We start from the raw sequence: 14348 nt of genomic DNA, 5'->3' as shown, positions 1-14348 counted from the left end.
GCAAGACTAGAGAACAATGGTTTGATTTTGGAGTGTCCTTCTCCAAGAAGAGCTGTTTACCATAGCTAAAGAACCTCTTCTACCTTTACCAAAAGGAAAGTAGCCACTGAACAATTACAGTACAGTAATTAGCCCCTTGGGTGAAGAAGTGTTTGGGAATTTCAGTGTTGTCAGGTGTATGAGGGTAGACGAGAATCCGTAAAGAATACGCCAGACTATTCGATGTATGTGTGGGCAAAGAAAAAATGAGCCGTAACCAGAGAGAGGGATCCAATGCATTACTGCCTGGCTAGTCAAAAGGATCTAAATGGGTGGCTGATGCCCTGGCCAACCTACTACCTACATAAGATAAGGCTAAGGCACCTTGTATTTCTTCAGCCTCTGAGGGTACGAGAGCCAGGATTAGTCAAGTCTCTGAACAGAGGTCCAATCACATTCGATCATCCCTACTTCTACTGAAGAGAATCGCTATCGTTCCATTCTTGGTCTGGTATGTGAATACTTCAAGGAGGAGGAGGATTCTATCTAGGTAAGCGAAACCCCTCTTGTGATGGGTAAATGAGTATCTGGGACATTGTTGACATTATGGCAAACAACTCTGGTCCTGTGGTTTGTTTCTACATAAATACAAACCATTGTCCTTTAATAGGTGACTCATCCTTAGAATGGAGTAAGACCCTACGAACCAAAAACTGTAGTTTAACTTAACTGGGAAAGGTCAGAGAACCTGTTCCTGTATATGAGCAAAGGTAATGACTCCTGTCCACTTCTTAATAGTCTGGTCTTGGAGATGTCACAGGCTTTAGATTAGGTCCACACCAAGTGTAAAAGGTAACCTGTCGCTGTAAAACCCATATATATGTATATTACATAGTTAACATATACACACCTAAGAAATGGGTCTGCATACATTCTACCCATCCTCCCCCTCATCCGGGAAGATGGGAGAGATGATGCAAAATATATCTTGGTCGAAAAGGAAGTTTATACAATTATAAAGCTTATCAGCATCTGATGTCAGGGCCAGCTCATAATGGCTACATCTGCTCCAACCTTGAGAAGGGGGAGGAAATTTGAGTGGAAAGCAAGAAATTTTAACTTAAATTCTAGGCTTGTCTCAAAACTGCTTTTTAGAAATTATTTTTTTGTTCCATAAGGAAACTAGGTTGGCGACACAATCTTGTGAGCAGCAACCACAAGATCAAGGAATAAAAGCAACACCTCTCTTGACTGCTGAGGAGATAGTCTGCTCTTGCTGTGTCGGGTCTATTCGGATGTCCAGGTACTTCATCCTCTGCTTAGGTGTGACTACTTTTCCCGATTACTATGATCCTCATATTGAGACAGAGAGGAGATGGTTTTGATCCTGAAGCAACTGCTTCTCGGTAGATTGGCATTAGCCAATCATTGAGATATCTCAAGAATTATCCTGTTCGAGTGAACACTCGTGTAAACATCTGGGGAACTGTGGACATTCTGAAGCTCAGGGCATTGGATTAGTACACTACTTCCTTGAGGATGTAGTGGAGGAACTTTCTGTAGGAGTAATGAACGGTCGTTTTGAAAATTGGTATTGTTCAGGCTCACTGAAAGCATGAAATCTTCCTTTCATGAGGCAGACCGATTGGTATTTGTCTCTATCTGACTGAAGTTTGATAAAGAAATTTTTTTCAGCATAGAGAGGTCTATATGATGGTCTCCAGTCCCATTCAACTGTAGAAACCTGCAAAACTTCTGTGAAGTTCTCAAGATTCCTTCTCCTCCATCACTTCTGCCACAAGGGCTGGAGTTTTTAGCAATTTTTTATTGTAACTCTGGAATGCCATCGGATTGTAAATACCAAAGACAAATGATAGCCATCCTGGACTTTTACCACCACACACTGCTTTGCTCCATGTCGCAGACAGGTTGCCCAATGGAATGATAGGCTTCCCCTACTCGCAGAAGCTGGAGAACACAACTGCAAACTCAAGAAGCGTCGCCTCTAGCCCTTCTTATCTCCTCCGCCCCTCCTGAAGTGGACAGGTTGGGCATGAAAGGATGGAGCATTGTCAGCACTTTTCTTATAGGAAGAAGTTCCTAGAAGTCTTGATCAGGGTTGGGAGGCATTCAGTGTTTTATTCAAAACCAATCCTGAAGGTGTGAAGAATTTCACCAAAGCTGCCTAAGATAGGCTTGTGCCTATGAAGGTAACTGGAGCTTCCTCCGCTTCTCCCTCATCACTTCCAAGTCTCTGAGGAAAGAGAGACATAGCATCCAGCAGAGAGGCGTTTCTCAATGCTGACAATGACTTACCAGGAAAATCTGAAAACAAACACATTCATCCTCTTCCGGTGGGTGATCCAGTCAGGCCACTGGTTCACTGATTGGTGTGCCAACGAAGGTCACTTCCTTTGCAACAGGCAGAACCAGCTTGCTACACTTAATCCAACATGACTGGATTTGACAAAGTAGACGACTGTATCGGACCACTGGTTAAACCAGGATGAAGCCTGGAGGCTGGACATGTTAGAGGTTTCCATGGCAGTAGACAATAGAGCTTAGAACACCGAGCCTTCAGTGTAGACTTTCCAAATGTAAACGTGCTAGCTGTCAATGAAGATACTGTGGGATCAATGGAAAGAGGTGGAAGGCTCCCACTGTTAGGCATGTAGAGTTTCCTCTGATGAGAGAGTACTGGAGGCAGGATTTTGCTTAGAGATCTAAGAATTTCACTGTCCAAAGCCCTTCAAGCAAGTTTCAACTTTAGTAACTAAAGAGGTCTTTGATCCATAAGGGTTGCAGATATGCCTATCAATGATCTTCCAATCTCTTTCTCAGGAGCAATGGTCGCCTCTTCTAAGTTCATTGCACTCACGAATAAGTGTAAGCGTCGACAAACAATCAGTCTTGTCTTGGGATTCTCTGCCTCTGCTGGACCGGAGTTAAGTGACGTTGGGGGTGTTGAAAACCCAAGAAAACTCCTCCATTGAGAGGGAGGTGGTATCAACGCACAGAATCAAGAGTTTGCCCTGAAGAGGTTGAAAGAGGGCACGGCTGACAATCAGCTTTCACTTCAGAAGCAGGATGGCCTTGGGCTTTGCTTGATTTTGAGTACTGTACTTGCACTCCAAAGTAAAGGTCTTGTTAGGGAATTAAACTTTTCAGTTTCCTTTACACTTCCATTAAAGGTTATGGTAAAAAATCACCATTAACAATTGTGAAATTCTATCAATTCACAATTTTGGTAATGGGCTCGTGTGACCTTTTGCTTTATTAAGCCAAAGGTCACACAAGCCCATTACCAAAATTGTGAAGCACATGGCTTAAAATTGATCAAAGGTTATTTCAAAGAGCTAACAACCTAATACCCTGAAATACTTTAAATCTCTGCATAGGCTTTTTCTTTTAAAATGTAACTAGCTTTTTTAACATAGATTATACAGCACACAAAATCGTTTTGATTTTCAGCAAACCTGGAGCGGTATTATTGCCACAAATCTCTGCTTAGAGTTTGGTTTCGTAACTTTTTTTAATTTCACTTTCCCTTTTGAATTAAGCATATAAAGGAAAAATATCCTTAATAAAATAGTGATATATACAATTATACTGATTTTTTTTTTATTATATTTCATTATAAATGAAAAAAAATATGCCAAAATATTGTGGTTTCACAGTAATGCTGTAAGATTCCTTTATTTCCTGACATTATGTATACAATGAAAAAGCATCAAATTATGCATTCCCTATAGGTTTCACACCTAAGTTCATAAAATGAAGCACAGTTTTGCCAATGGAATTTTAGGTTTTCAAATTGTGTAGTACAATATTTTATTTTCATGTACTATTTGGCAATTCCTAATTTTCTAAAATGTACATTATGTATTCCTCCTTTCACCATAGAGCACAATACTTGCAATCAAACTCATAAATTCCTAAAGATGGGTGCAATATAGTTTGAAAAAATGGAATTTATATAATAAAATTAATTTCTCTACTTCTCTAATGTTCATATTGCTTAAATCCAAGCTTCCAGAGTAAAGCAATATGAACATCAGAAGAGTTTCATGAAAATAATACCTACAATGAATTAATGATAGAGGTAAAACAAGAAATTATAAATATTTTGAAAATTTTAACATAGTAGTACAATATAATTTTAGAATAACTTATTCTAAATGACAAATTGAAGTTACAAAATAGCTAAAATTGATAATTTAGAAATATTTCTAGTGCATGGCTTTTACACTACTGGTTTTTAACTATCAATGGCATTCACATGTTCAAGATGAAATAATATATAACTAAATGCAGATTAGTAAAATAAAATTTCTGTTGTGTAAACTTCGCAGGAATGGAGAAACTTACTGACTTACTATATTTTTCTGATTTGCATTACTAATTTAAAAATGTTAGTTAAAGTCATTAGGATTAGATATAACATCTTAAAAGAATAGTAATTATAATTTTCCTAGAAAATACAAACCTGAAGCCTTTAAAATAGGGAAATGTTTTTAGCGGAGCTTAAACAGCCGTTTAATTAATTAATTAGATAGTTAACTGCAGGTGGTAAGCATGGATGAGTACACTCACCTGTCAATTCTTCACTTTTAACCTTCGGCACAGGACTGAGAGAGGGTGGTTGACGTAAGAAGTTTAACTTTAAAGGACTTAAGTTTGTGTATCTTGGGAAAATACAAATTCCTTTTTAAAATCTAATAGTTCCTACACATAAATAAACTTTTCATCCTTTAAAATAGGGATACACTCTGCTTGATGGGTCTGAAGTCCCCCTTGAAAATTACTGGTTAGGTTCTTTTACCTCCCTTGAAATGTCAGTCTGTCTGGTCCCGTACAGAAGCAAGGGAGATAACTCCAACAACCCCTTATCTCTCAATCATAGGGATAAATAGGCTGTTAAGGCCTAACTTATTCAAGTAGATCGAAATGTGGTCAAAGGAGGTGGGCAAGATTGTTCCACAGTCCTCATGAGCACAGGAACTCTCATGAGGAAAGGTCTATACCCTTCAGTCGAAAGGTCGTACTCAAAACTTTACGGTTGCTTTTAACAGCAGCAACAGAGAGGTGCTTCTCTAAGCAAAAGAAGACTAAGAAATTCGCGATCTGCGCCAGAGATGCTCCAACCAGAGAAGTATCCCTTCTACAATGCCAATCGCATAAAATGGCCCACTTTTCAAGGTAGACTGCTGCAGGAGACCATCAAAGGTATCCAGACATCTGTGCAGTGCCTCACGGAAACCCTTTTGCTTGGAGATGCTAGATGGTCTCTAACCTTGAAGTTCCAGTGACTTTATGGAATAGTGGTACCTCTGAAGATGTGGCGGACAGAGAATTGTGGTCCAATCAGGTAGTTTTCTTGGGACCTCGACTAGAAGTGCTAACTAATTGGGATATCCCCTCGCCATGTAGCCAACTGGGAGCCACCATGATCATCGTGAGTCCAAGCGTAATCAACACTCGGTTGATCAGCAAGCAGATCAAGACGAACGGATGAAAGGCATAGACATCCAGATAATCCTACCAGTATTGGAAGGCATCTTTGAACACAGCCATGGGTCTGGAATGCGGAAGCAAAACACGGGGAGCTTTGTGTTTAGCTGCGTGGCAAAAAGTTTGGCCCAGGAATATCCCCCCACCACACCAATTAGCTTTTCTGCTATGTAAGGATGTGGGGACCACTTACACTGGTGACTGACTGTGTCTGCTAAAAATGTACATGCCTCTTACCCGGAATGTACTTGGTTGATAACTATATGGTGCAAAATGCTGCCAAGATGTGCTATCCATCTGTTTCCTCACCTTGCAGAGGGGTCCCAAAACCGTGCTCCTTGCTTGTTGACGTACGCCACTATGGTGGTATTGTCACTTATTACCACTACTGACTGACTCCTCAAACTTTCTTAGAATGTTTACCCCATTAGACAAGCTGCTTTCATTTCTAAGACGTTTATGAGCAGATGTTTCTCTTCTGACCCCACCTCTGAGATGACGAAGTTGTTCAGGTGTGCACCCCCACCCCTCCTTTAATACATTTGAGAACAGTTGCATATCTGGAGGAGGGGAGCCTCTGGTGAGGTTTTTCTCGATCAGTAACCAGGTAAGATCGACCCGAGCCGCCTACTGCACCACTAGAACAAGAAGGTAAGGGTCAACCCTGGAGGCAGGCCAGTGATCCTTCAAACACCACTGAAGAGATCTTTGATGAAGGTGCCCATGAGGAAGAAGCTTCTCCAGCGAGGAGAGATGACAAAAAGTAAGAAGCAGATCTCAGTCCTGTAAAAACTGCCTTACAGAATACACCAAGATCAGCTAATTGCCAGGTTACATCAGCAGACGTATCCCTTGCCAGTGGGCCCAAGCTGCTACCAAGGTGAACGCCTAAGTGAACACCTGAGGAAGAGTACAGCCCGAAGCAGAGGTACCTCTGACAGGACTGATGCATGGGTATTTAACAGTATGCGCTCTTTAGATCCTCTGAAAGCGTGAAGTTTTCCTCGCTGGTGGAATCAGCACAAAACGTTCTTTTTCTATTCTGAACTTCATTGTTTGGTGGAGAGGGGGTCAATGACTGTTCTCAAGCCCCAAGTTGACTACTTCTGCAAGAAGAACTGACTGTAGAAGCACGATAATTAGTCTCGAATGACTTCCAGCTCTTTCTTCTCCAATATCCCCTTTACTTCTGTCTGTAAGGCCAGGTCTTTCAGTACTGTTGGAGGATCGGACAAGAACACTATCGGTATGTGAGATATGGAGCCAGAAAAGGTAGTAAGTAACCGTCCCAACGGACACTCGCCACCCAATGTTTAGCCTCATATCTCTACCAGATTGCCCAATGGCAAGACATGCATCCCCTTATTCTCAACAGTGGGAGAGGGGAAATGCTGTTATCAGCTTTTCCCTCTCGCTCATTTCTTCCAGGCCAGCCCCCTTCCTGGTAAGAACCAGGTTGGCTGGTTCAAAAGGGTTTGGCATGCACAGGCTACTTTTGGCAAGAAGTTGCGTGTGGTCCTGATTGTTGTATAGTAAAGGCCCAAGAAGCCTTCCTTGCACCCTATCTTGAAAGCATGGTGGAACCTGAGGGTTTAGCCTCCATGGAGTCCAGTAAAAGCAGTTCTCCACTTCTCTACCAACACCTGCATGCAACTCCTTGGAAGGCGAGACATAGCCTCCCACATAGACATGTTAGGTAGTGTCAGAGCAACCACCGAGCCCAATTGCTTTGAGAAACTGGTAAGCAAGCATCCCTCCTCTTCAAAACCCAGTTTGCCGACTCATGTGCCGGGAAGGTCACTGCCTTTCCACCAGACAACACGTCTCTAAAGACTCCAGAGTTGATAACCCCACTGGCACTGCAAAGTACATCACTGCATCTGACCACTGTCAAGCCAAGAGACTGCTTGGAAAAGGCCATGGCCACAGACTCAGAAGCTGAGACAGATGTGCTTTTTGCAATTTGCCTCTCCAAGGTAAATGCGCACTCAATGGTTCAACCTGAAAAGGTGATGATGCAGCTTACTCTGGTGTATAGAACCTTCTCTGCTTCAAAAGTTATGGGGAGCGGAGAGATCTTATTTGACATTCTGGAAGCAAGAATGACAGATCTGATTGTCAACTCAATCCCGGGCCAATCTAACCAGACCTGACCAGAGCAGCTCCAGGGATGACCTCAACCCTAGAGGGGCAGAACATTCACAAAGGAACACTCCAATTCCGGTTTATGTCTGTCGGTACTGGCTCAAGGTCCGGTATCTTAAAAGCAGATGAATCCTGAGGACCCTCATACCCAGCTGGGGTAGAAGTTGCGGCAGGCTGCTTTTGGGACTCATTAATTCCCCAACAAATACAGGCGCTCTACCAGCAATGCCACTGATGTCGAAGGGTAGGGTTTCACAGTCCCTTTGGGATTGGGATCACAGGGGAACATCACTGGGGTCACTTCCAGTATTGTACACCCTTAATCACTAGTATCACCATAGAAGAAGCTGGTACTTAAAACACTGGGGATGAGGTAACCTTAACTACAGGCTCCATTAACAAAGTCATGAGAGGGCCTACCTACTAGACCTAAAGAAGATCAAGCCTTCTTGGGTCAAAATTAGTGTCAGCCGTCTGCATGAGAATAGATAAAAAGTTTCCATCTTTTGATGAGGTGAAACAATCACTGGGGGAATGACACATGGCACCAGAACCTGAAAAACGTATTTCCTTGGAATCGAACCACGGGCATATGCACAGAAGAAGTCATACTCTATGAGGGAAAGAAAGAGGTGACAGACTTCCTTCCCCCTACAAGATACACACAGATTGTGTGGATCTACTGCCAGTTTTGCAATAAACCAGTTGCAACATCCACCCTTCATCAAGTACAAACCTCTTGCTCCACATCCAGAATCACGAACAATATTCACTTCATGAAAAGAAAAAGAAAAAGATCAATGCTTTTGGTTTGGGCACAACAGTACCTCCGTACTCGTTGTGGTCGAAAACAAAAAGTGAAGAGCTTCAGACAGGCAGGGGCTACTCTTATACACTGCACTCCCTGCCTGTTGTTAACTACTGCAATAATGAATTCAACAGCTGCTCTAGCTCCACTGAAGACATTTCTCTATCTTAAAGAACGAAAGGTTTATAAATGTGCAAGAACAATTATGAATTTGGATCACTTGGGTTAAATGCTTCAAAAATAAGTATCTGGTAAATATTAATTTTCACTTGTTTCTATAATGCATTTATGACAGCAATGATGCAGATTTAACAAATCAATTCTGCACTTATTTTTGCCTTTTGTCAGCACTGCTATATGCACTATGCAGTGCATTTTTTCATATACTTTGCTTTCCACTTTCAACTTGCATTGACAATACACTGCAGTAATTCAAACAAAATTATTGAAGTAACTTGAGAAATGTAATGAAAATTAGCTTAGTAGACCTTTTTCACTTCTTATACAGTACTTAGAGAGGCACAGAATAACACACAGTAACAGAATACTGTATAGATTACCAATGAAAAGCAATGCAGGAAAGTTGGCTTAAATCCTACAAATTCTGCCTAAATCTTCTGCACAGACCTTGACGCACTAGTTTCATCCCTTACATTGAAAACATTAAAAGGCATATTTGAGCAGTATGTTATAAAAGTACTTAGTTTGACAGTTTGATTTCTTTCAACTCGGTAATCCCATATCCAAAACACAACTGCTGAATGATGTTAAGGAGAAAAGCCATTTTTAAAAGTATTAACAAAGCATTTTTCACAAAACACTACAGTATTACAGTACCGTACCACTACAGTATACTTGAACTGAAGAAACATTAATGTGCTTTCTAAATATTGCAACTCATTACTAATAACAAAACAAGACTCATAATCAACTGACTTACACTTACAAAATTGGTCCTCCTTACAAATTGAATTATCAAAATAGCTTTTACGAATATAGTTATAATCCATATTTTCCCTCTTGACGTAAAATTGCGTATTACAGTATACTGTACACAAACAAATAAGCTTTGTTAGTTCTTGTACATTAACTTTAGAATACCTTCCTGTATTTTTACTTATTGCCAACTATGTCTGCCATAATATTAAGGACACACTAATGTTTCTTACCCTTAAGGGCCTTAAGTCTTCTTCTGACAGCATTGGACCACCTTATAATAATATAAGTGAAGAGTAGCATAATTCATACAAGGACATAGTCAACATCCAGTCTGTTTGTAATGAAAATAAATTACAATTGAAGCATCAGAGAAATAAGTTTTGACATCAAATATCAGTATATTCATCCAAACTCCAACCTAAGAAAAAAATGTGAGAAGCTGGTTGACAAAATGTTATACTTTTAACCATCTTTTGAGCACATATTTTATACGTAATTGGGAACACTTGTCACTAAATCACCTTCAATTCCATTACCTTTGCTTTTATTATGAAGGGTTTGCAAAAGTGGGACATCAAATCTACGTTTATAATGGATCCGATATAAGTCAATATTAATTTTTTTCTCATATTGAAGAGTCAATGTACTGTAAATAATAATTTTTTAAATTTTAAATGGAAGCTAGCATGATCTGTCACAATTATACAGTGCAGTACATTCATCGCTTAACATTCTCGAATTCTATTGTTGGTAGGGATGCCTGTAAACTCTTTTGAGGCAATTAATTTTGAGTATTCACAAGTTTCCTAATAACGTTGTAGGATCTGATGGTGTCTTTACCGCCAATACCAACATGTAAATTATAACTGCTATGCTATTTTTAACCTTTTTCACAGCTTTTGTGCCAAAAATATTGTTTAAAGGTAAAAAAAAGTTGATTTAGTTACACTACGAAAATGGGGGATCTAAAGTGTGTTATGGGGACACCACATTTTCAAGATTTTTAAGCCAAGAGCATATGTTAAATACTGGGAAATCCCTACAAATGTTAAGGGACAAATGCATATGGATTCATACTACTGTACAATGCATAGATCAAATGTTTTCTTCCAGCTGCATGAGTTTTTTTTATGAGTAATGAAATCCCATAAATATATGAAACCGCTTTTTGTAGGAACATGTTTTTTCACACATGTATCATTACCAGGAAATCCTTCATTGCAAATATCTTTAAAAGTCTTTAAATGTGTTACAAGACATTATCTATCTACATTCTTGAGGACTTATATCTCTGGATAATAACTTCAATGAAGAAAACACAACTTGACAGTTGCCAGTCTAACATTTAGAAAGTGCTATATATATCTTGCTTTAAGTTTGCGAATGCAGAATCATAATGGCATAATGGTAAGAGTATATATAAACTTAAAATAAGACCATTTCTACTTACCGTATATTAAGCATTCATCTTTACCCATCTGACTTTTCATATTCTATCTATGAAAAGTACATTATATTCTCACATCAATATAACTAAGCTGTGTAACGCAGGCTTTCACTATCACTAATAAGCTTGTAAACCTCACAAGTTTTTGTATATTATCATCATCTCCTTCTACACCTATTGACGCAAAGGCCCTTGGTTAGATTTCCCCAAATGTCTCTATCTTAAGCTTTAAAATTAATACTTCTCCATTCATCATCTCCTACCTCACGCTTCATAGTCCTCAGCCATGTATGCCTGGATCTTCCAACTCTTCTAGCACTTTGTGGAGCCCAGTTAAAAGTTTGGTAAACAAATCTCTCTTAGGGAGTGCGAAGAGCATGCCCAAACCATCTCCATCTACTCCTCACCAAGACCTCAATCCATATATGGTACTCGAGTAACCTCTCTTATAGTTTCATTTCTAATCCTATCCTGCCATTCAACTCCCAATAGTCTTCTGAGGGCTTTGCTCTCAAATCTACTAAATCTGTTGGATATGGTTTCATTGTAATACTACAACTCACATCCATAAAGTAACAACATTCTCATTAAACTGATATATAACCTGATATTTTAACATGATTTCAACCGATTTGATTTCTAAATCTTACTTAACCTACCCCTTGTCTGATTTGCTTTTTACAATCGTTCATTAAACTTCAATTCCAAATACCCTGTATTAGAGATCATAGATCCTAAATATTTAAATGATTCTACCTCATTCATCCTTTCTCCTTCCAATGATATTTCATCTTCCATTGCATATTCTATTCTCATCATCTGTCTTTCTTCTATGTTTCTTGAGCCCAACCTAGTGTGATATTTCATGCATTCTGGTAAGCAAAAATTGCAAATCCTGTGGTGTTCTGCTGATAAGGTCAGCATTATAAGCATACTCTAGGTCAGCCAATTTCCTATTACCAATCCAGTCCCATCCTTCTCAACCATCCCCAACTGTTCTATGCTTTAAAAAATCCATGAGGAAGATAAACAACATAGGTAACAACACATTCCCTTGGAGTACTCCACTGTTTACTGGAAATTCTTTTGATAGGACTCCTCTAACATCAACTTTGCACTTGCTATGCTCATGAACAGACTTTATCAAATTTACATATTTAAAAGGAATTCCATAATAATGCAAGACTCTTCACAAAATTGGCCGGTGCACACTATCAAAAGGCGTTTCCATAGTCCACAAATGACATCAAAAGTGAATTTCTATATTCTACACATCGCTGTACAATATGTCTTAAATTGAAAATTTGATCGGTACAACTTCTACCTTTTCTAAATCATGCTTGTTCATCTCTCAGCTTTTCATCAATCTTTCTCTCTATTGTTTTTAGAATAACCATACTACATATTTTCATGACAACTGACGTGGGTGTGATGCCTTTGTAATTATTACAATCAATCAGATCTCCTTTTTTTGCCCTTTTCACAAACACTCCTAGCTACCATTCATCAGGTTTTGCCTCTTCATGCCACATTCTACAAAATAATCTTGTCAGTATTCTGGAAGTAATTTCATTTTCGTCTAATATCATCTCAGCAGTTTATAACATTATATCTCTTTCTTTAATGATAGCTTCGACTTCAGACGCAGAGAATTCATTCATGGGCACATCAAGGTCTTCCTCAGCTTCAGTTATTTCAATCAAATTATTCCCTTCATATCTCCTATTCATGACCTTATTAAAATGTTCCATCCAACGTTGCCATTCTTCATCTTCTGTTGTTATAACAGATCTATCTCTCTTATTGACAGGTACAGTATATGCTGCTTCTTCTTTGCCCCAGGAGAGATTTCATTAATAATTCTTAGAGCAATTCTTACCCTATTCTTTAAGCTGTTTATTTCAATTTAATCTATATTGCAGCATTTTAGTTAATAAATCAACAAAGCCAGAAAGTCCAACATCTATATAACCCAAAATATAACAAAAAAAAATTACCAAAGTATGGAGACTTTTACTTCTCAATAGTTGAATATTTCTGGGCAATATCAAAACTTATTTCACTAGATAAAGATATCAGTATAAATCAAGAGCCACAATTATTTCTTCTGTATGGAACTATAATCAATTTCTTGAACGTAATTTAAGAGCATTTACACATGATTTTTTGAGCAATTCAAAATCAAGTTTTTAAATACAATAATTTTGAGAGAGACCATAGCATTTACATGCATCAACCAAACTCACACAACGATGTAATGTGCAATACTGAAGTAAAATTTGCTTCCTTTTATCCCCACTTACAACAAAATTTGTCAAGTAAAGCAACTACAAGTGCTCACAAAAACCTCAATACTCCTAAATTGCAGCTGAAGAGGCACTGTACTTTTCACAATTTCAAGAAAAAGAAATGCCTTCATCTAACTACAGTATATATAAATAAAAAAGCTTAACTGTATGCCATATTTTCCTAAATTCATCTACTACAGTTTTATCACATTATGACAGGTATCAACACAATAGCAAGGCACAAAACACCTTGTGATTCTTCACAAATCATGAAGCAAATATTGTACAATTTCCTCTACTCTTAAGATAGTGTAAATGTTTTCAATCTCACAAACTACGACTAAGGAATCATCCATAACCTTATATCAAGAGAGCATAGAATTTAAAAGCATAAAATTTTGAACATAAAATTTAACAATTCAACATGGTTGACTAACATGAATATGAATCTATACGAAATAACATAAATTTCTGTACAAGTGTTACTTACTTAAGATTCCCGAAGGTCAATTACAGTAATAGGGAGATTCTGATCTAACGTCACATGATCTGCTTTCTGAAAGGAAAAGAGTTCAATGACTTAGGCTTTCATTCTCTCCTAAATGCTAATAACAAACACAGCTATGTAATGCATTGTAACTTGAAGGTGATTGCCTAAAATAAGTGAAATCAATCAGTTCATTATCTTTAATAAATAAAGTAGAGTAACCATAAAACTGAGTTAATTATTATAAGGCTGGCCTAGAAAATTTGTTCTTAATGATTAATTAACATATTAAATTGTATTATAATTATCTAAAAAAATTTCCTGGCCCAAAGGGTTTGTTTTGAAGGTGATTGCCTAAAATAAGTGAAATCAATCAGTTTATTATCTTTAATAAATAAAACTGAGTTAATTATTATAAGGCTGGCCTAGAAGATTTGTTCTTAATGATTAATTAACATATTAAATTGTATTATAATTATCTAAAAATATTTTCCTGGCCCGAAGGTTTTGTTTTTAAATAATAAATATACTATAGGCTATTAAAACTTCTTAGAATTTTTCTTTAGCATAAAAAGAAACTGTTGAAGATTCTCCTATTTCCTTTAAGGATTCCTACCTATGCTTGCCTTACATAGGATGAAAACAGGATAATCCCATAAAAAGTTTTCAATGTAAAATTAATCATTCTAATACTTGCCAAAGTTCATTTTACTTTACCTTCTCAGAAGATTGAGATTACACAGT

General features: G+C 38.1%; 1 protein-coding gene across 7 annotated transcripts in view; it reads right to left on the bottom strand.

Annotated features, from left to right (window-relative positions):
- Nucleotides 1-5773: 5773 nt before the first annotated feature.
- Nucleotides 5774-14348, bottom strand: part of LOC137621532 (STAM-binding protein-like) — a 110982-nt gene continuing 102407 nt past the window's right edge. For 5 of the 7 annotated variants that reach the window (XM_068351900.1, XM_068351898.1, XM_068351899.1 and 2 more), the window contains exon 11: nt 5774-13673. In XM_068351900.1, coding sequence (XP_068208001.1) covers nt 13608-13673 — 66 coding nt within the window. In that variant the 3' untranslated portion in view covers nt 5774-13607. The remainder of the gene's footprint in view (nt 13674-14348) is intronic. The other 2 variants (XM_068351897.1, XM_068351896.1) reach the window with 2 other exon arrangements.

This window comes from Palaemon carinicauda, chromosome 28 (assembly GCF_036898095.1).
Source record: "Palaemon carinicauda isolate YSFRI2023 chromosome 28, ASM3689809v2, whole genome shotgun sequence".
NCBI classification, from domain to species: domain Eukaryota; kingdom Metazoa; phylum Arthropoda; class Malacostraca; order Decapoda; family Palaemonidae; genus Palaemon; species Palaemon carinicauda.
The sequence above is the reverse complement of the archived record's forward strand: the minus strand, read 5'-3'. Positions and strand labels throughout refer to the sequence as shown.